Genomic DNA, 22,644 nt, shown 5'->3' on the forward strand with positions numbered 1-22,644 from the left:
GCACTTAGAGGTGGTCGTGCTGTGTCTCTAGTGGATGGATGTCCAGTGCGAGAACAACGCAAGTCTGTCTCGGGTACACAACTGTTTATTCAGAGCTACACACAGGCGTAGGTTAGAACGTCTCTACAGCTTCTCCCCGACCCCCGACCCCGACCCTATTGTCTGAGCCGTTATATATACCCAGGGTAGGTCAATCTTGGTCTTTGTTCTTTGGTCCCTCTTACCTCCTGTTCACTGCAGTTATCTTCTCCCAATCAGAATGGAAAGGGTGTCTTTTCCACTACACACAGTGTATATGGAGGAAAAGCCAACAACATCAACTACAGAAAGCCTATAGTGAAAATGACAAAATCATAAAATTCATCGGGAGATATGCTGTGCTGCCATTGCTACCAGTCCACGAGGTATGTATTATGATAAATTTAATAAAATATTGCAAAATATTCCTCTCTGAGACTGAATAAATTCCACTCTGCGTATGCCAGCCATAGCAGCGATATCGTACTGAGTATGTGTATGGGGGCCAGCTGTGATCCTGATATTGTGCCTTGGATACTTGCCTTGCTTGCGTTATTGTGTTGAATGCGTCGTTCAAGTCGATATAGGGTATAGCAGTCGGATTCGTAGTAAAAGCGTTGGGAGAAGAAGATGCGTTGTCATTTTAAAACTAACTGGGTGAAAAGACCCCATGAAATGAAACAAACTTTTCACGAAAATCATCACAAACCATCACCGCGAGTGAAAACCTTTTGTCATTTGGGTGAGTTGCCACTGTGAAGCCCCCAGGCTTCAACTGCATATTGACGGTGACGAAAAGTAGGAATTATACAAGTCTTAGGTTTTTGCCTCATTTGCGCGTGAGTGATTTTAGTTTTACGACGCTTTACCAATATTCCAGCAGTATCACGTCGCTTGACACCAGAAATGGGCTCCACACATTGCACCCATGTGGGGAATCGAACAAAAGTCTTCGGCGTGACGGGCGAACGCTTTAGCCACTAGGCTACCGCACCACATTTGTGAAATCTCTCGTCGTCGAGTATGGTGCTAAGAAGCACCCTGAACAATGTCATGGTAGTCTGGGTTTCGGGACCACATTCATTGACTTCTGGAACTCCAAAGTGACGCGACCCGCAGAGCAAAATTTAATGGAATCGTTTCCCGTGAATGAGTCACCGATGTCTGTGGATGAGATACCACTTTGGAAACAGGTAGGAGCCCCCCGATGCCACAGTACAGGAACAAAGTTTGTCTCTGAAGGAGTTCAATGTACATTCGTGAACAGTAGCGACGCCTGTGACTGATTTTTGCACGGGTGCGCTATAGAGGAGCAGGCCTTTCCTCAGCTCCTCCTTAATTTCAACCAAAATGAAGCATGAAATGCTGTGTTCATAGTGGGACCTTTTGTTCATCATGATGACAAAGCAGCCTGTAACATTTCTGTCTTTACCTTCTGTGCTGAGGTGGTGGTTGTGGTGGTTGGTGAAAGGGTTTGCTGTAATGACTGATCGTTGTTCGGAATCAGGTTCAACATTTTAACCTCAGTGCCATCAAAAATCAGAAGTATTTTATATAAACAACCGACTCAGGAATGAGGTGAAATGGAGTTCAAGATATTAAGTATATAATACTTAATATTTTAATAATAATGTTATGTTCCTCTATTCCTTCAATGTCGGATGGCAAAGGTTAAGAACCACCTTTTCTAGCCTCTTAGATGACCTGGTTATGTCATGGCTGTTATTCCAACATTTATTGTTTCACTGAAATCCGTATGGTTATAGAAAACTCAACAGCTAGTAAGTAGCTTTTTACCGTTTTATTCGTCAAAGTCCACATTTGTTTCAATATGTTGTCCCTATGGCATTTGGACCACCAAGAAATATATACAAATGTCCCAACAAATTCTTAAAAGTATACCATTCATATGAAAAAAATGAAAAAGTTTACAATACACAAAACTGTGAAATATAAGGATAACAAAAGGAAACAATAAATTAAATCACATTTCATGTTTCAAGCAGGGTAAATGCTCCAACAAAATGTAGTTTTAACATCATTTCACTAAAATATGAATTTACACAAAACAAGATTTTTTGAAGCTATAAGTAATATCACATTCAAAAACCTAAGTAACGGTCATCTGAGATACTGAATTATAAAATCTTCAACATCTCAAACAATAATCTGGGCATGAAATAGAAAGATTTAATTTGGCTTTTCTTAATAAATCATATAGAGATGAAAGTATGTTCACGCTCGTCAAATCTAACAAATAAGTTCATAAACAACTCTTAATCTTAAAATCTGATCTTGAAAACAACCTTTCAAAACAATTTGAAATATCTTCTCCTTCTTAAAGTTTGATTAAAAAGAGACTTCAAAGGATGATAGAAGCAATTATTCCAGACCATGACCACACTTCAGACATCTGTAAAATATCATCCAGCGATACAACTGGTACCCAGAACTATTTTTCTAATTAAAAAGAAACTGCTCATGTCCATGTCATGTGTGACACGGGTGATTTGTTTATTGAGATCAGGTGGCATCACCCACCCTTAACAGCTCTCCCTCATACTGCTGGTAGGTAAGGGTGTTCCTGGAACTGATAGTTCACATGTCCACAGTATAAGTTTCACAAGATGTGAGACTTCTTTCTTGTTGCTACTGCACTGCATAAGGGAGCCATGACAATTAACAAGAATACTTAACTTTTGAAGGTCAACAATAGTTAAAGGTAACCTTGACACCCTTGTTCCAATCCTTTCTGTCTCACACTGACACATGGTGTTAATTGTAATCGTGTCATAAATTGTACATTCACTGACGACAGCCATATTGTATATACTTGGGTCTTCAGAATATAGAAATGTGCAAATGCATAGAAAACTCATCGATCAGCTGTTCTTCAATATGCAAATGATGCATTAAATTTAAAACATCAGTTCTAAGACACATTTTTGTCAGATTATAATCTTGTTGATTATGATGTGATGAATCTATCACATCTAGACAACCCAGTCAGGAAACAACCAGGATCAGTTATCCACTTACAATCAGCTGCTTATCCATAATAAACAACCCACCAACTGTCTCTGGTGTCTTATGTATCTTAAGCTAAGAAATAGAATGTCACTTGCGGTCCCCTAAAACCAGTACCTGACCAATGTCAATTGATGTAATGTCTAAGGTATCCAAAAGCATAAATAGAATTAGTGTCAGGAATTGGAGAGGGAGAGATAGATGTTGGGAAAAAACACAAATCCCTACAAGTCTCTAAAAGACAGGAAGGCAGTTAATCAGCTGACAGAAAGAGGGTTTCACAGGATTACACCTGTGCCTTGGCTTGGATATCTCATTTCAAGACACAAAATACATCTGACCCTCAATGGCTACAGTAAATGAGTTCTTACTGCAAGACCTTGGGTGTATTTAAAGTTGTTTTTAAAAAATAAGGACAGATAAATGAGTGACTGAGAATATCTCATCACTGCCATAATCGTTGACTATCAATCCTTGCATTCTCTGTCACACTGTCCTCTATCATTCATCGCTTAAGCATCCTAGACACAGTAATTCAATATTTGATCTGATATTGTTTCCCAAACCAAGAGCTAAAGAAGATGGATCACCACATAATTATCACCCTGACAAATATTGCATGTCATACTTGCTAATGATTATCAATACTACCAAGTCTGAGTGGGTGTTGTAACAGTTCAAGTTATCAGGGCCCGTTTGAATGTCATTTAACATTTTGTTTTGAGGAACACTGTTGATTCATTAACTGATTCCACATATTTCCACGTAACTGTCTGCTAGCATCAGCTGTACAGCTGTACAGCAGTACAAGGCAAGCAGTGATTACTAGTGAACAACAACCTCCTACACAAATTAGCTTCATGTCTAAGGTACAATGGTGTTGATTGACTGTGTTGATTGTCCAAACATAACAACTCTATTTCCTTGGAGTCAGACAATCATGAGTCTTCTCGTCATATAACATGGTTGTGTTGTCAACAGAAAGCATGTGTGTTTAGTAACAGAGAATATGGATGCTTCACACTGGAACCATCAAAAGGACATAATCTTGGGCCAGACCAATTTCATTTCTTGTTTTACGGATCCGTCGGTTGTATTTTTTCAAGAAATAGAAAAAAAAATAAGAATCAATTTTCCTGGCTAAAAAACATAAAATCCTAATGCTTTGATCAGCCACCCAAAATTTACAAGAATTTCTTTATAAGATTGTTTTTTGCCCAATACTAGTATATACTTCATAAACTGCAAAAAGTAAAATTCTTGTTGTAGTATGTTATACTGACTGGTGATTTTACTTATATTTTTTCCCCTCCTACCTGTCAGAATTCTGAGGAAAAAAAATCTGTAAAACAAGAAATAAACTTTATTAAACAATAATTTGACACATCACAACCCACCTTCATGATTGTGCCAGTTTTCTCAAAGATATTTGGTTTCAGATTCATTGTCTGGATAGTGAAGAACCATAATTCCGAGAAACACCACAAATGTTGATATCATCTATCTACCATACATTACACATACACTAGAGCATTAGTCAGGCTTATTTCTGATATATTACCTATGGCAAGATATCAGGCTGACGTATATTTGTTCTTATACATTGCAATAATCTCTTTTGCAAATCCTCTTGGGACTAGGATGAAACAGAATGAATTAAGAAACACCAAGAGGCATACCCCACATCCATGGATGTTTAGTATCTCAGTGTCAGCATGGCTGATACTGGCTGCAGATACCATAGATTTATGGTTCAAACTATCTACAGATCAAATGCTCAAAATAGGTCATCAGTTTACTTCCTCTGAAATCTGTTACAATGAGTAGAAGAGTGAGTGAGTGAGTTGGGTTTAAAACCATGATATTCCAGCAACATCATGGCTGGAGAGAACTCACCAGAAATGCGAGTAGAGGAGAGAAGGAAGGATGTCAAAGTAACAAAGATACCCTTGACAAATAAACATTCTGATGAGTATGGTGTTTTTTTTCTCACGAAAACAAAACAAAAAAAAAAAAACCCTCAGAAATCAAAGACTCTAAGTACTGGGTTTGTCGGTCATCAAGTGGTACTCTCAACAGAAAGCTATATCTACTCAGACTCCACATACTGCACTACAGAGTAACACATCTGGCATCCACTGACAACATGCTGTCAAATAATATACAGGGGAAAGGTGGGATGAACAATGACAAAACCATGGTTATTGCAATCACAAGATGTCATGGGCAGCAAGAGAAAGGCCACCTTCAAACATGTAGCCTAACAACCGATGAACGTACACAATGTCTCAAACAACGCTAAAAAAACCTGTAAGCAAATCACTCCCTCACAAACTATATGATAACATGGTTACATGGTGTTCCAGTGATATTTACACCAAATAATATTTACAAATAAATCCGGAAAATAAATAATCATTTGAAGCCCATATTTACAAGTATTGATTTGACTCCCTATTTAGCACTGTTACATTAACACCTGCTCTTAATGATGTTCAACTAAATTCAACATGTCCTTCATGTGGTGTTCATGTTAAAATTAATGATTTGGGCTGTATCTGATGTAGGAATGTATGAAGATACTTCATTTGTCAACACTGCCATTAAAAGCCCAGTTAAAACCGCATCATATAATGAAATTCTGGAAAAGTTATGACATGTCCATACATAGGAAATCCCGCACATTTCCCAAGAGTTCAACTTCACTGACACTCCCATGTCCATTCATTCAAACAATAAAATGACATAACAAGCAGAGTATTCTTTGATGCAATTCACAGAAATAAACCGATGAAACATATACACTGAAATAGAGCATAACAATACTCTCAGGAACACATAGCTTTCATATGCAAGACCCCTAGGTCTTGCCTCCCTCATCTTAGATCCTTGCACTCCCACTATATAGTCCATGAAATATAGCTATATGAATACCAAACTGTCCCTTAAAGAACCCTTTCATTTAAACCACGGATCAAGTAAGATACATTAGAGACATAAGCTTTAACCTACCCTTACGATATGACCATATTATTACTACACAAAACTGATTTAATTATTTCTTCCCAAAATATATGATGACCAGATATTGGTGTTGGATTTCAAGCAGGATGCCCCAAGGTGGTGCCACTAGCTGGTGTACTGTGAGAACATGTATGTACATTAAGTCCTAGTGTGTCATTATGCATAGCAATACTGGAGTAGCCCAGATGGAGAGTGTGGCTGGAGGAGATGGTCCTCCCAGGCTTCTCTATGACTTGCTCTCCCCTTCCACAACCTTGGCCTCACCTGCTGACCTGTAACAAGAGAAGCACAACTTACAGACTGTCTGACTGGTTCCACAACACAACTGCACTATTACAAGTAAAGGACGAGAAGTGCAAGACACAGAGAGTGAGTGAGTGAGTTTAGTTTTATGCCACACTCAGCAATATTTCAGCCATATGGTGGCTGTCTCTTAATAATCAAGTTTGGACAAGATAATCCAGGGATCAACAGCATGGGCATCGATCTGCACATTTGGGAACCAATGACGTGTCAACCAAGTCACCATACCTGACCACTTGATCCCAATAGGTGCCTCTCACAACAATTATGGGTTACTCATGGCCATTATTCTAAACTTGACCTTCATTGGTCTCAAAATATTAAGGCTTTGAAAACTCTAACTGATGAAAATCTGAGACAGATGTTAACCATTTCAGCAAAACTGATAAGAATAGGTACTATTCTGACAAAAAAGAACATAAACAAAAAGATAATGGGACAGTACAATAACAGGTTCCTGGTAAACGTAAGGGTTGCAACTCTGTACAGTGAATTTTGTGCCCTCCATGCCTACTTCTTGATATCAGTTTCACATTCCATTGTCAACAAGCTAAATAACAGTGCTTCGAAGTACAGAATCTTAAAATACATTAGCTTTTACTGAAACTGGAATAAATCCTTTAAGCCTTCCTCAATCTATATCCATCATGTAGTTATTCCTGGGAGCAATTACAACAAGTGCTGCTGTAACCAAGCTATTCATTTCCCAGTAAGACCCAAGTTCACCCTCTTGTTGTTAAGTAGTCATCAGTAAATACTGGCAGTGTTCGGAGGCTTCTAATTCTGGCTACCAATAACACTAATGAGTGTTAGTTGATCATTAATCTCTCATTGACTACCACTTAGATTGACAACTAAACAGTGCAATCAATAAGGTGATGAATCAAACCCACAGCATCAACTGTGTGAGATTAGAGTAGTTACTAAAGGTGAGGTCGCTGACTGACTAACAGCAGAAGACTTGCTGGAAGGGGAGTGGAGGAAGGTGTGGGGTGGGGAGGAGGGACAGCTGCAATCCAGGTGTGACAAGTGAATAGGAAATGTTCCAGCATGTAGGAGCGGGAATGTAGTATGGGAGGTGTAAAATGTAAGTGCCTACAGATTGTTCCTGGTGCAAGTGGGAATATAGGTATACATAGTTAAGTCCCTACAAAATGTTCATGGAGTGGGTGGGAATGTTGGTGTAGGCAGTTCAGTCCCTACAAAATGTTCATGGAGTGAGTGGGAATGTTGGTGTAGGCAGTTCAGTCCCTACAAAATGTTCATGGAGTGAGTGGGAATGTTGGTGTAGGCAGTTAAGTCCCTACAGAATGTTCATGGAGTGAGTGGGAATGTTGGTGTAGGCAGTTCAGTCCCTACAAAATGTTCATGGAGTGAGTGGGAATGTTGGTGTAGGCAGTTAAGTCCCTACAGAATGTTCATGGAGTGAGTGGGAATGTTGGTGCATGCAGTTAAGTCCCTACAAAATGTTCATGGAGTGGGTGGGAATGTTGGTGTAGGCAGTTCAGTCCCTACAGAATGTTCTTGGAGTGAGTGGGAATGTTGGTGTAGGCAGTTAAGTCCCTACAGAATGTTCATGGAGTGAGTGGGAATGTTGGTGCATGCAGTTAAGTTCCTACAGAATGTTCATGGAGTGAGTGGGAATGTTGGTGTAGGCAGTTCAGTCCCTACAAAATGTTCATGGAGTGAGTGGGAATGTTGGTGTAGGCAGTTAAGTCCCTACAGAATGTTCATGGAGTGAGTGGGAATGTTGGTGCATGCAGTTAAGTCCCTACAAAATGTTCATGGAGTGGGTGGGAATGTTGGTGTAGGCAGTTAAGTCCCTACAGAATGTTCTTGGAGTGAGTGGGAATGTTGGTGCATGCAGTTAAGTTCCTACAGAATGTTCATGGAGTGAGTGGGAATGTTGGTGCATGCAGTTAAGTCCCTACAGAATGTTCTTGGAGTGGGTGGGAATGTTGGTGCATGCAGTTAAGTCCCTACAGAATGTTCTTGGAGTGGGTGGGAATGTTGGTGCATGCAGTTAAGTCCCTACAGAATGTTCTTGGAGTGAGTGGGAATCTTGGTGTAGGCAGTTGCGTCCCTACAGAATGTAATTGGAGTCAGTGGGAATGTTGGTGTAGGCAGTTACGTCCCTACAGAATGTTCATGGAGTGAGTGGGAATGTTGGTGCATGCAGTTAAGTCCCTACAGAATGTTCATGGAGTGAGTGGGAATGTTGGTGCATGCAGTTAAGTCCCTACAGAATGTTCTTGGAGTGGGTGGGAATGTTGGTGCATGCAGTTAAGTCCCTACAGAATGTTCTTGGAGTGAGTGGGAATCTTGGTGTAGGCAGTTGCGTCCCTACAGAATGTAATTGGAGTCAGTGGGAATGTTGGTGTAGGCAGTTACGTCACTACAGAATGTAATTGGAGTGAGTGGGAATGTTGGTGCATGCAGTTAAGTCCCTACAGAATGTTCTTGAAGTGGGTGGGAATGTTGGTGTAGGCAGTTGCGTCCCTACAGAATGTAATTGGAGTCAGTGGGAATGTTGGTGTAGGCAGTTGCGTCCCTACAGAATGTTCTTGGAGTGAGTGGGAATGTTGGTGCATGCAGTTACGTCCCTACAGAATGTTCTTGGAGTGAGTGGGAATGTTGGTGTAGGCAGTTACGTCCCTACAGAATGTTCTTGGAGTGAGTGAGAATGTTGGTGTAGGCAGTTGCGTCCCTACAGAATGTTCTTGGAGTGAGTGGGAATGTTGGTGCATGCAGTTACGTCCCCACAGAATGTTCATGGAGTGAGTGGGAATGTTGGTGTAGGCAGTTAAGTCCCTACAGAATGTTCTTGGAGTGAGTGGGAATGTTGGTGCATGCAGTTACTTCCCCACAGAATGTTCTTGGAGTGAGTGGGAATGTTGGTGCATGCAGTTACGTCCCCACAGAATGTTCTTGGAGTGAGTGGGAATGTTGGTGTACACAGTTAACAATGCTTAATCCCAGATATTATTTACACACTCAAGAGCTTACCTTGGTTTCTCTGCCACTACATCTTTTCCAATTTCAATGCCTACATCTGACGAATCTTGCTGAGAAGGAATGGACTGGCTTAGTTGAGCTGGCTGACTGGCAGCTGAGTGGCTGGTTTGAACTGATTGCAAGGCAGCTGATTGGTTGATAAGTTCAGCTTTCACTTCCCCTGCTGTCTTGATGGTCACGGTTTCAGGTTTGGGAGCATCCTTCCCCCGTGGTGACAGCTGAGGTACAGCATTGTTCCCTCCACCATCTTCCTGAATCTGCATGTGGTACTTGTATGTGTTCTCTGTGCTCAGTATCTTACCTGGAACAAAGTTCAAGTGATTGTTAGTAGTAAACCACATCAGTTTGACATTAAATTTCAGTTTGGTTGCCCAGGAAATTATTTCAAATTCAACAGGTATTTCGTCATTACTGTGTAGATTCTGGTTCGATCCTTAAACCATGTATATTGATCATGATAGTGACTGAGTATGTGAGTTTAGTTTAATGCTGCCTTTTGCAATATTCAAGCAGTATCATGGCCGTGGACATCAGAAATGAACTCTGCAGAAATGGGAATCGAAAAATGGTCTTTGACATGATGTGTGAATGTTTTAACCACTAGGCTACCTCTCCATCTCATGATATTACACAGCAGGGTGCATTAAATTTTGGTGCCAGTTAGTATGATTACCTAGCTATTTATGATAAGAACACATGAGGTTTATGGGAAGGGAATGCCTTGTCTTACAACTGAGTAAGCACTATTACAGAGACATAAGATGATTGTAACTACTTTATATATTTGCTGGAAATAAACATAAATTTTTGCTGGTTAATGATTGTCAGCCAGGTGAAAGATATACAACTTGCATTAAGTGGTTGTTATGTACACTGCAATGAACTATTGCTATTGTCCGTTCTCTTAACATCTATGTTAAACATGTTGTTGTTATGTTAGGCATGTTGTGGAAGGCAGGTGATGGGATTGTGTCCCAACAGTGTACATGGTTGCTTTGTGTATGATGCAGCACTATTTCAGCTATATCACAGCAGTCTGTGAGTAATCGTGGCAATAGTGTTTGATGTCATTGTACATAGAGCTATGCATGTGCAACACAATGCTAGTGACAATGTCAGAGTCGGGTGAATGAATCATGTTTTCCTTTTACATCATACGCAATCACTTCTAATGACAACTCTTGAATACTGAACACCAGTCACAACCAGCACCTACACAGGTCACCACAATATGGACAAAATGCAATTGATTTTGTTAGATACTTTTATGTTCGTAAGACATAACATGTGGCCAGAGAGTCCCTGAGTAGTATGATAAATGTCATGTCAGGATGTGCGGCAATGGAGAAGAGTGATTGAGTGAGTTGGGTTTTACGCCGCTTTTAGTAAAATTTCAACAATATCACACTGGGGGACACCAGACATGGGCTTCACATTGTACCCATGTGGAGAATCGAACCTGGAACTTCAGTGTGACAAACAAATGCTCTAACCACGAGGCTACCCACCACTCTGCCATGGAGAAGAAATGGCACTGACTAACGCTTCAGTAAATCAAGAAACACAACTCTGATGGCTTGATGATGATGGTGACTTCAAACGTGCGCTGGCATATCCCTCAAGCAAGGAAACTGACTAAAGGTTTAAACCACCAGTGTGTAGTTCCAGGTGTCTCTAGAGGAAAACTTTCTCCCAACTCTTTCATCTCAATTATCACAAATTCTTTGGAAATTCCAGACTATGAGTAATATTCCTACTCCTTGAAATAGCGTCAAACTACCAAAGGCCTGGCTTACTATTTGACTTAAACTAACTTAACCCAATAACTTGTGAAGCAAAACCCTCACTCCGAGTAATTACCCATAATCTCTGGTGTGCTATTTGCCCCTAAGAATTGTCACTTCCGTGATTATGTGAAGCATGTAATTGAAACAGTGTTAAATCCCAGGGCATTATAAACTAGGTGGTGGATATGGATGCCCACTTTAAAGTGGTGTAAGTTATCTGTCATTTCCTTCAAATCGCTTTGGTCCACTGAAATATCTCCCTCAAATAACAGTAATTGATATGCTTGGCGATGCAATCTAGGCGTTTCAAAGATGGAGAGTTCAGAGCACCTGTGAAATGGTGCGATTGAGACTTTGTGCAATTCAATCAAGAGATTGAAAATCTGCTGAAAACTCCACTGCCCTGAGGAGTAAGATCTTGTAGAAGACATCACCGGTAAATTTTGCCATTTACGCCAAAGGGGGGGGCCATCTAATCTTATAGCACTATAAACACTGCGGCACTGACGTGCACAATTTCTGGCCATTCTTCCTGCCTTGCTCCTACTTTCAGTGACCACTCTTAGGCACGCAATCACCAGTAATTGCATTAGGCGATCCATTTTAAAATGAGAGAATGTAATATTGATTTTATAATCAGGTACCGGACATTTGTGAAAGCAGTATACTGATATGGTGAAAAAGTAATTCCTTCATGAACACAGACCTCAAAAAATATTTATGGTTTAGAACATGTGTAGGAAGAACATTAAAGTTCTATTGAACAGTTTAACTTAACTAAAGACATTCTACTGACTACTACTGCTTAACCATTGTCTAGGGCCTATATCTGCGAAGCTCTCTTGGTGCTAAGGAAGTCTTAAGTCTTTTTTTTCTTTTTTTTTTTTAAAATTTCATCTCTGTTCTCAGGTACATTACAGAAAGCAAGGCAATATCACATCACATATAAATAAGTGGAAATGTAAGATATTGTGGCACTTTTCACAGAGGGCATGCGGTAGAGGTGTGACAATATATATCATATCCTTTAGGTATTTAGAGATATAAATAAATATATACATTGTGGCATTTTCCACAGAGGGAATGTGGTTTACAGAAATAGGTGGCTGTGATGATACAAAGGATTCACGAAACGAAAAAATGTTGGGAAAGAAAGTCTTAAGTTAACGTTAACATATGGGACCTACAACTATCTTAACATTAAACGAGCTTTGAAAATCTAGGCCCTTGTGTAACCACATAGATACAAGCATGCATACCATGAACAAGCTGGTGTGCTGTATCCCTTGCAATTCATTCTATGATGTAAACAAATTTGAAGACCTTATAAAGACACTAGTCCTTGAAACACTTTTCAACATATAAATAATACAAAGAAAGGGTTCAAATACAGTACAACATTTTAATTGAATTTTAAAGTTTTTATGAGTAACATATAGTCATTTACCACAAATGATGATGATCTCAAAATCTAAGATATCTTCACTACAACTGGAAGGACAATCAAGTTTTGGTAAAACTCAAATAGTACAATGAAATTTAAAATTACTGAGAAACTGATCGCTATAATATATTTTTCATACAACATTTACATCTATGTAACACATTGAAAAACTTAAGTTACACTGTATGGAAAGAAATTCATGAGGTCACCATGATATTTATGCAAACAAACACAGAGATCTTTTACATGAATATTCATGATCAAATTTTAAACGCACATTAACATGATTACAGCCAAGACTGCAAAATCAAATATATTTTGCTTTTTGGAACAATAATCAATAAACTGCTTGACAAATACAATGTTACATATTAAAATGTAAAAATTTCATCACGTTTGTTTTGCTTCAAAATGACGAATGATCAACAAAAGGTGTACTGATGTGTCAAGCAGTGCTTCATGGCTATTGCACAACCACCACTTATGAAATATGACAGATTATGTTATGTGAAATATGACAGCTCAAGTTCATGTGACTTGAAGTGCAGCCATGGTAACTCAATAATGAAACTGATGGTTACTACATGATTGAGCATTTCCGCAGTCCCTATTGGAACATTTTGCATATAAGCACTGATTATGAGGATTATATGTCCAACTGTAAACATCACAGCTTCCAATTACAGGGATTGAATGCCCACATGTTGTAATTAAATTCCCTGGAAATTAGATCAGCTGAAACCCAATTTCTGTGATAGGGATTAACTAGCAAAATGTGGCAATCACTAACAGCTCTGACAGTGATATCATGAGATCAATGAAACACCAATAATATAACATAGTAATATTCAAGGAAAGCATTTCACAATATTGTATTGGACAAGTGGGTATGATGAAAGAATAGTGAATGAGTGAGTGAGTATAGTTTTGGTGCCATTTTTAACAATATTCCATCAATATCATGGCTAGGGACACCAGAAATGGGCTCAAAACATTGTACCCTTGTGGGAAATTGAAAGTGCATCTTTGGTGTGATGAGAGAACGCTTTAACCGCTAAGCTACCCTACCTACTCTGATGAATGACTTAAACTTACGGATTACAACCTTTCCATTGCTTCATTCTGACATATACACTGTGCTGTTTGAGTTGAGTGCTATCACTAATCCATTGCCTGAGAATATTGTGCAGATACTGTTGTTTAAAACATTTTCAATTTCTACCCCACCCTCCACCCCTACCTACTAAGATTCATACCAGCACTGAACGATAGTACCCATTTCAAGAAGTAAATATGAGGACAACCTCATACATCATCACTGCCATCAGTCGGTTTCCTGGTCCATTCTGCTGGGTGAACAGAGTAAATATTTCAATAAACTTACTTGCTTATAGATCACATGCAATCAAACATAACTAAAATACAGTTATCACTTATTCATGATAAAATGCATTGCTGATTAAGAAAAAAACAATTAAACAAAGTTGTAAGTGTTTAATCGCAAATCAAAAGTGAAATATTTTGTATTAGGGTTTACCTCCCTTAAGAGGAAGCAGCCACGATTCCGAACCCAGTCTGAGCCGGTGAGTGAGCACTCAAGTATAATAAAGCCTTTTCATTTACTTGTTCTCAATAACTAGAATAATGGAATATTCAAGGATTATTCAAATACGTAGTATTTCTACCTGAATTCATTATTAAAATGAGATATGAAGAATTGAATATATCCAAACCTGGCATTTTAATAGCCAGCACTTTGATATGTTTAATCAGCCCAGGTTGTTGACCCACACTAGCTACTGCCCATGATGACATTGATGGAATAGTTGATCACCAATATTCAACTTGCTGCAAGGTGAAAACAGTTCACTGTCCAGCAAAACATGAAACAATGACAGTAATTAAAATGTCATAACTACAAATAAAAATCTGAAGAAGGGAGAAACTGGAACTGTCTGAACTACATTCTTGGATGTTTCATCACCGTCTGATGTCTGATGAGATCAGACTACACCATCTCTCTACACAAGTCAGTTTTAGCATCCCTCCCTGGAGCACATAATGCAATACCATGGCTTTGTTGGAAGGCATATGCTGCTTCTATGGCTACACTGATATAGATATCCTGCAGGGGAAATTGTTATTTCTGGCATAGGTGATCAAACCATCTGTAAGTGAACAAAAAGTAGCAAACCCACTGATTCACTGCACTTTCATTGTCATGCTCAACATATTCACCCTGGATTTTAATTTGAAAAAAAATAAGATCCATCATCAGACATCTAATATTTTCTGTTATTTCATTTTTCACTTCAGCTCTTAACAACAGTACTTAATGGAATTTGCAAATACACTTGGCATTCCCTACATGGTTGGAAGCTAAAAATAGAATCTACGCTTATTTTGGTAAAGAGAGCATACTACAATTATTTGCAGAAAAAGTTGCTATCAGCACTGCAGCATATAATATTTTTAAACTTAAAGATAGATGACAATGCATAATGAGTGAGTGAGTGAGTGGGTTCAATTTTAGGCCACATTCAGAAATATTCCAGCTATATGGTGGCGGTCTGTAAATAATCGGGTCTGGACCATACAATTCAGTGATCAACAACATGAGCATCGATCTGAGCAATTGGGAACCAATGTGATGAGTCAACCATGTCAGCGCGCCTGAGTACCGATCCCTTTAGTTGCCTCTTCTGACAAGCATTGTACCCGAGACCTTCACGGGTCAACAATGAAAAGACCATAAAAAATAACAGTGAGACTTGTCCCTTTAAAGGCGACAACAATGTTGTTTTTCTTACCAATGTTTGTTAATACAGTTACTGCTGACTGCAACAACACCTGACAGCACTGTTACCCTATACTCAGAGAGAGTGATGAGGGCCCGAGGGCTGACGAGGTAGGCATGGAACCAACAAGACCCTAGGGGTGTACACAACTAGTGTTACATGTAGCCAGACTCCCATGCCAGGAATTCAGTACTTCAATGCTCTGAGGTGTACATTATCTAATCCGATTTGTCTGCTAATGTTTCAGTATGGTTTAGGCAGCACTTCAAGACAGACAGATTCAGGGAAGAACTGTGTACATTAACCCATCAGTATACTTGCAGTAGTGTAAACATATGTTCAGGTCAGTGTATATACACACATGCCCACACATAGTTACTATTATATTTGTTTTTATCATGTTGATAAATAAGAAATATCAATATGACTAAAGGAATTCTATTTCTTATTTTTATGGGTTTTTTACCCTCAGAAACTTAAAGGAAGGAGGCAAATTAAAAAAAATTGTGTAAAAAAAAATGTAACATTCCTTTTGAATACTGAAAATATTTTACTTTAGGCAATTTATGAAGTGCATTATGGGCAATGTTTTTGATAAATTTATATTTTGGCCAACAAAAGCATTAGTTTTTAATTTTTTGAGCGTGAAATATCAATTCTATTTTTTGTTCTTATTCTTGAAAAAAACCGGGATAGGCATATCTGTAAAACAAGAAATAAAATTGCTCTGACTTAACAATAAGAAATCTTATTGTGTAAGAAATTTATCAATTGTCTTCATGTACGAATGCACCAAACTACTTGTTTTTTTAAAAAGGACATGGCTGGCTTGATGCCATTAAGTACAAAGTTTAAAAATCAATCATCATTACTTTCACATTACATAAGATGACTTAAAAGAATGAAAACAGCCATTTGCACTTAACTTCTATAATATTAAAGTAAGTCAGCAAACAAAAATTAAATGTCAAATGCTGAATTTGTTTTAACTTCAATTTTTAATTGCATCCCCCTAAACATATCGCTCCATAAGAATTATTTTGTTCTATCTGTTATTTTTCACATTTGTGGAAACTGAGTTTTGGCATAATGGTATTATGTAAATTTCAATATTATGTGGTTGGAAATGGCTTTTTTGGTATTTATTCCGAATGACTTTAATGAAAACTAATCATCCTAACCCTCATTTACACATAAATTAAGGGAAAACGAGGATTTCATGCTTGAGATAGAAAATCTGAGCTAAAATCTTTTATAGTGTTCCATTTTTTTCTTCATTATCATTGTTATTTATATTTCAGAAATAATCAAATACAACGAAAGCATATCATTGCAACTGGCTTTTTTTGGCATTTATTCCTTTTGACATCAACATAACTTATCTTCTTAACACTCATTTAAACGTAACTTGAGGGAGACAGAACACTTGAACTAAAATCTTAAACTATCCTACACTTTTTAAAGCATATTTTCAGTATCATAGTGTTCTATTTCCTTCTTCATTATCTTTGTAATCTATAATTCAGAAATAATCGACTACAATGAAAGCATACGTAATAATTAATATGAGAATTACGTGGATTTGTTTGTTTTCTCCAAAGATGTCATTAATATTCGAGGCAAAGAATAAGATAAAGGTTAAAGTTTGGTGAATACTTTCATTTACAAAAATATTAACGTAAATAACACAACTCAAAGAGAAGAGATTATATGAAAAATCTCAGCTCAGCAAAAGTTTTGTTCAATGAAAAGGATAAAACAAAGTTAGTCAAATATGTTGAAAGCCAGCCTTGGCTTAATAGTTACGAGAGTTGATTTGAGTTGTTCTTAATTTTTATTGCAATAATTTTTAGTCACAGTATTTAAGGTTTTAGTGTTGGTTATTATGGGTCACATTTCCTACAGATAATTATTTAAGTTGCATGCCTCTAAGGCAGTACTTTAGAGTTACCTCCCTTTAAAAACCATAACCACCAGGCTACTACTCTTCTAGAGCATTCCAAGTTAGTGGCGATGGCTGTACATGCTCAAACTCTCAGGAAATGACTGAATGTATATATAAATGCTAGTTGCCATGTTGTTGACGAACACGGAAACGTTTACTGGAGTATATAATTCTGCCTCTGCATCAACGCTTGATCTGCATATCCGTTACCTCACTGCTCGCTGTGTTTAATTCTGCATAACTGTTTCTCACTCTCTGTATAAGTCAAGACTTTGGTGAGTTTGCGATATATTTTGTGACCCACTGTTTTAGATTTGTATTGTATTTGAAATCGGAATTGTGAAATGGACTTGTGACTTGGTAAAACTTGCTCTCAATATTTGAATGTTTTAGACATGTCTTTGTTCTGTTTTGCTGGTTCACAGGGGATTTCTTAAACCTTTTGTCACAGCAAATTCTTACCATTAACAAAATGAAGAAAACATCTGAATAGACCAGGCTATCAAACCATTGTTTTTGAACATGAACACAAGCCTTATTTGCCTGGTTCAAAGAGTCAAAAAGGTCAGTATGACCTAGTTTTGACGATATCTTAAAAATGGTTGTATCTGAAACTAATTACATTTAGGTCAAAATTAAAACTTCATACAAGAGTGAGTGAGTAAGTTGAGTTTGGTTTTACATCACCTTTAGTAATATTGAGAGACCAGAAATGGGCTTCATACATTGTACCGATGTGGGGAATCGAAGTCGGGTCTTTTTAAGAGATAGAAAGGCAAACTCTTATTTAAATATCTTGAGAGAAAACATCACAGGTTCAACAAAGGCGTTAGTTTGGAAAGGAAGACACTTGTATTACCATTTTTAGAAACCATCAAGAAACGTAAAAGAAGTAATATCAAGTTATCTCAAAGACTACTTGCTGGCAGAGCTTGATAATTATGATACAGAGCAGTCATATGATTTCATGTAGGTTACTGGGCAAAGCTCTGAGCACAGACACAGGCAGCAACCCACATCTCTGGCTTAACAAATTTCACTGCCTCTTTGATTATTGTGTTACAGTGGGTTACGATAACGCCATCCTAAGCCCTTGGATTCCCTCTCCAATCAAAATACCCCATTATAATTAATTAGACTAGTCATGAATTAATCATAAGATTATGCTCGGCTAACTCAGCTCTTCTAAAGAAATAACTAAAGGAAATTTGAATAAAATATGTACAATATTTAGCAAGTTTTGTTTTTTTGCAGAGAACAGTGATAGACTAACAGTATAATCATAATGTGCACACTGTTTTTCATATATTATATATACGGCCAACTCCTGAAACATTTGCCATGTAATAGCTTCCTGTGTATTTGGCTGCATCTACTTCAGGACATGGGAAGGATATGTTGAAATCATGAAAATTCACACATGCGAATAAAAGTGAATACAGGTACAGGCCCCCCTAAGTAAGGGAAGGAATTACGGCAAATTTGAAGGAATTGCATTTCAAATGTAAACGCAGCCCACTCGCAAAACAATTGCAGCGGTAATAAAATAAACACGGCATCCCTATCGGAAACAATGTCAGTAGTACTTGAAACACGCTCAGCCATCTTTGGAGATTTCTCAGCTCCGTTCCGTGATTTGTCATATACATACTGAAGGAACAAGTGGTTGTGCTGCCAGATGAAAGTCATAGTATTCAGTATGCTGCATGAGATAATGTCAAGTAGCTGGCAATACAAAAATTATCAAATTAGTAATCTGGCATAACCTTTTCTATCATCCTCTGTGACCAATGGCGGAATATTTGGGCCAAGTAGCATGTAGTTGGGTTATGAACACACTGATATGCTGGTATTGCACGGCTTCTATCACAGGAGACAGGAGACAAGAGCTGCTATCTGTGTGCACAACTCATTGGTACTAATACTAGTTTACAATATGTAACAAAGAAAGCCTAAATGTTATATCTGTCTGTGAGCATGTGCGTGCGTGAGTGAGAGTTTGAGTTCATTCTTTAATACTACTCTCAGTAACAGTCAGCTTTTGTAACTGAGTCTAAGCCAGATAGTCCAGTGACTGATATCATGAACATACATGTAAATCAAGTCATTCAACAAGTTGAATGAATCCATTAAGCTGCTTCTTATAACCATCCTAGATTGCTGCTGGGGACCAGCTGTAACTCAGAATATCCATGAGTGCCACATAATTGTCTACTACGTTCCAGGTAGGATCATTCAATATGTAATCAGTCTTACCAAGGAACCACCACAAGGGACATGTCCTGAAGATTCAACACAAACAAGGTAGAATTATGTACACTGAGAGTAAGTCTTACCTGATGACAAGTTAAATGTTCTTCCTTTTGTTGTTTCTTTCGGAGGAGAGAACCAGTTCACCAGTGAAGACACCAAAGGGACTTGTCTCAATACACCCTACAACATGGCATGAAATGGCAGTCAGCACCATTACAATCTCACAATGCTGTGTCACACTGAAATCTAGATTTCTTTACTCTTTGTCATCAGTATGAAAATATGAGAAATACCTTCATAAACATTTAAAATGAAACAAACATAAACATTTCATTAACATTGAACATTTAATGAAATAAGATCAAATTCTTTCCACATTCTATGAGAAGGATCAAAACCGATTCTGAGGTTTTGTTTGAAAAGGTAATCCCGCAGCAGAGGAATATATCTGAACTTACATGTCATAAGATTACAAATTTCAGATCTTTTCCCTTAAAAATATTCTTATCCATTTTGTCTAGTACTGTGTTAACGTCTGCTACAGGATTCCCTATGTTTGTGCTGTACTTGCCTCTTGTACAAGTTTCTCCTCGGTCTCCTTCTGAAGCTCCTTGTTAGCCTCCTCAATGCCCTTCATGATCATTTCCGACATGGACTCCAGGAACTAGGGACAGAGAACGAGGTGCAGAACATGGGCACAAAACATGCATCAGTCATATGGATTAAAGAATGGATGGACTCAAGGAACTGGGGACTGAGAGCCAGGTGGAGAACATGGGCACAAAACATGCATCAGTCATATGGATTAAGAAATGTCCTTGACATTAAAAATATCTCGCACTACCAATTAATAATATTAATAACATCATCAATAAACACATAGGTAGAATCTTTGGAAAATAGCAGGATATCTTCTTGCACCTTTTTAACTGCATCACATTTTCGCATGTACTATAAATCTATGTGAAAATCTATTAACAATAATTATTTTTGTCATTAAAAATTTCACATTTTGAAACATTAACAATAATGGTAACATAGAAGGCAATATTAAAATACAAAAGAAAAATAACCATGTCTATTTCAGAGTAAATTGTAACATAACTGATTTCTTGAGTAACTCAGGATATATTTTACTGACCCCTCATTATCCAATACTGTCCCACTTAGAAGATAATTGTTACAAGTGGAAAGAATACTCAGGCTTTACAACCTTTACATTTACAGTAATAACTGCATAAATCTCTTAATCATGTTACAAATATAAGTAAGAGTTATCTACCTTAGATGACTCTTCCACCTCCTTGCCTGTGGTGTAGACGAGGGAGACCAGCTCCTCTATGTCAGTGCTTTCCGTGATAAGCCCAAACCTCACACACACCGAGTCATCATCTGTGTGGCCTGCAGCAAATAAGTCATACACCATCACTAACACAACAAACTTTAACCTCAGAGGAGGCTCGTCAATTTCCTAAGGTCAATAAAACATCATTGGCATTACAAGTTACCTTATCCATTTTCATAACCCTCACAAATAACTAGTTTTAATGCATTCTAGAGGTGAGAGAGTTTTTTCCTTTAGCAGTATCACAGCAGCGGACATCAGAAATGGGCTTCACCCACTGTACCCATGTGGGGAATTGAAACCAGGTTTTCGACACATTGACCGAACAATTTAACCACTAGGCTACCGCACTGCTGTGCATTCTTGAAGTAATCAAGAGGTTATCAAGCGGTTAACTAAGTAGTTCCATTAATATTCTGAGCTCAGTCTGGTTCATAATTCAGCTGTTAACAAGAACTTATATCTGTGAGATGACATTTACCTGTGGAGAACGCTGTGTCCATGGCCTTGAGTTTATGGACAAGTTCACTGTTGAGATTGTTAACCTCATTCTTCCCATTTTCGGGTAGGTCACCCATCTTGTTGATCCACACCTCTGGGATGAACCTAAAGGATTGAAAATATAAAACTTTCACCTGTTCAAATCAGTTAAACATCACTGTACATACTGATGTTCAAAACTGTGTCTTCTTGTAATAATGTGGATAAACTTAGCAAGTTCTGATGTTTGCTAAGGAAGTGAAGAGTTGCAAGTTCCATGTTGTCATCATATATGTACTGCAAGAGTCCAAATGCACATTTTCCCCCCATTGATGCCTGCTAAACTACATCGACACAACTGAAGTATTGATGTACTTGTGGTGCCGAATTAAACATCACACAAACATATCTAAAGCTAGAGACAGCTCAGCCTTTATGCTGAATCAGTATATCTCAAATCATACACTCGGCTTGAAAAAATTAAGATCTAACAGAGGACCAGTGCAAACTGTATTTCTCTCTTAAACATTTGTAGCTAGTACTGCTTGAACAAGACAACTTTCAATCAGTTTCATTTATTTCCACACTGTAGCAAAACTATCGCCCACTCTTCCATAACTATTACCCTTAAATGTGACCACTCAATGAGGACCAATGATTGACTTTTACTCAGCACCCTAAAGTAGTCAAGGCCATAACTGATACACCAGTGATGATGTTTCACCATCCCAGTGGGGCTCAACCCTAAGCAGCAGACCCACCTGACAGCCCCGAGACCAGCCCAGTTATCTATGTCCACCAGAGCTAGATTGTTATGAGATGCCACAATAGATCGGAATCTCTTCCGTTGGAGACATGTCGCATCTAACACGGACTGGAACAAAGAGGAGACAGTCATGAACATTTAGTGAAAAATTGGTGAAATTTCAAGACCAAACATGCTGATAATCTCAACAGTTCTACATCACCTTTAGCAACATTCCTGCAATATCATGTCACATCATTTGGCAACACAGAAATAGTTAGTAAACACAGAATAAACTTACAAGGTTTTCCTTCATACAAACTACAAACTGCTTCACATCCTCTTCTGATGTGCCTCGTACTGAAACATAAAACAATTAAAATGCAAATAATACTTGAAGTGTACAAACTACAACAGTACAAACTCATCATCATCATCATGATCGTCATCATGATCATGA

At 38.1% G+C, this 22,644-nt stretch overlaps 1 protein-coding gene across 1 annotated transcript in view; it reads right to left on the minus strand.

Annotated features, from left to right (window-relative positions):
- Positions 1-1,804: 1,804 nt before the first annotated feature.
- Positions 1,805-22,644, minus strand: part of LOC137284995 (putative pyridoxal-dependent decarboxylase domain-containing protein 2) — a 37,034-nt gene continuing 16,194 nt past the window's right edge. Inside the window, exons 17-24 of the mRNA XM_067817100.1 lie at positions 22,486-22,544; positions 22,201-22,313; positions 21,441-21,565; positions 20,897-21,015; positions 20,186-20,278; positions 19,698-19,794; positions 9,379-9,688; positions 1,805-6,341 (exon numbers count right to left, since the gene is read on the minus strand). Coding sequence (XP_067673201.1) covers positions 6,296-6,341; positions 9,379-9,688; positions 19,698-19,794; positions 20,186-20,278; positions 20,897-21,015; positions 21,441-21,565; positions 22,201-22,313; positions 22,486-22,544 — 962 coding nt within the window. The 3' untranslated portion in view covers positions 1,805-6,295. The remainder of the gene's footprint in view (positions 6,342-9,378; positions 9,689-19,697; positions 19,795-20,185; positions 20,279-20,896; positions 21,016-21,440; positions 21,566-22,200; positions 22,314-22,485; positions 22,545-22,644) is intronic.

This window comes from Haliotis asinina, chromosome 5 (assembly GCF_037392515.1).
Source record: "Haliotis asinina isolate JCU_RB_2024 chromosome 5, JCU_Hal_asi_v2, whole genome shotgun sequence".
Classification (NCBI taxonomy): Eukaryota; Metazoa; Mollusca; class Gastropoda; order Lepetellida; family Haliotidae; genus Haliotis; species Haliotis asinina.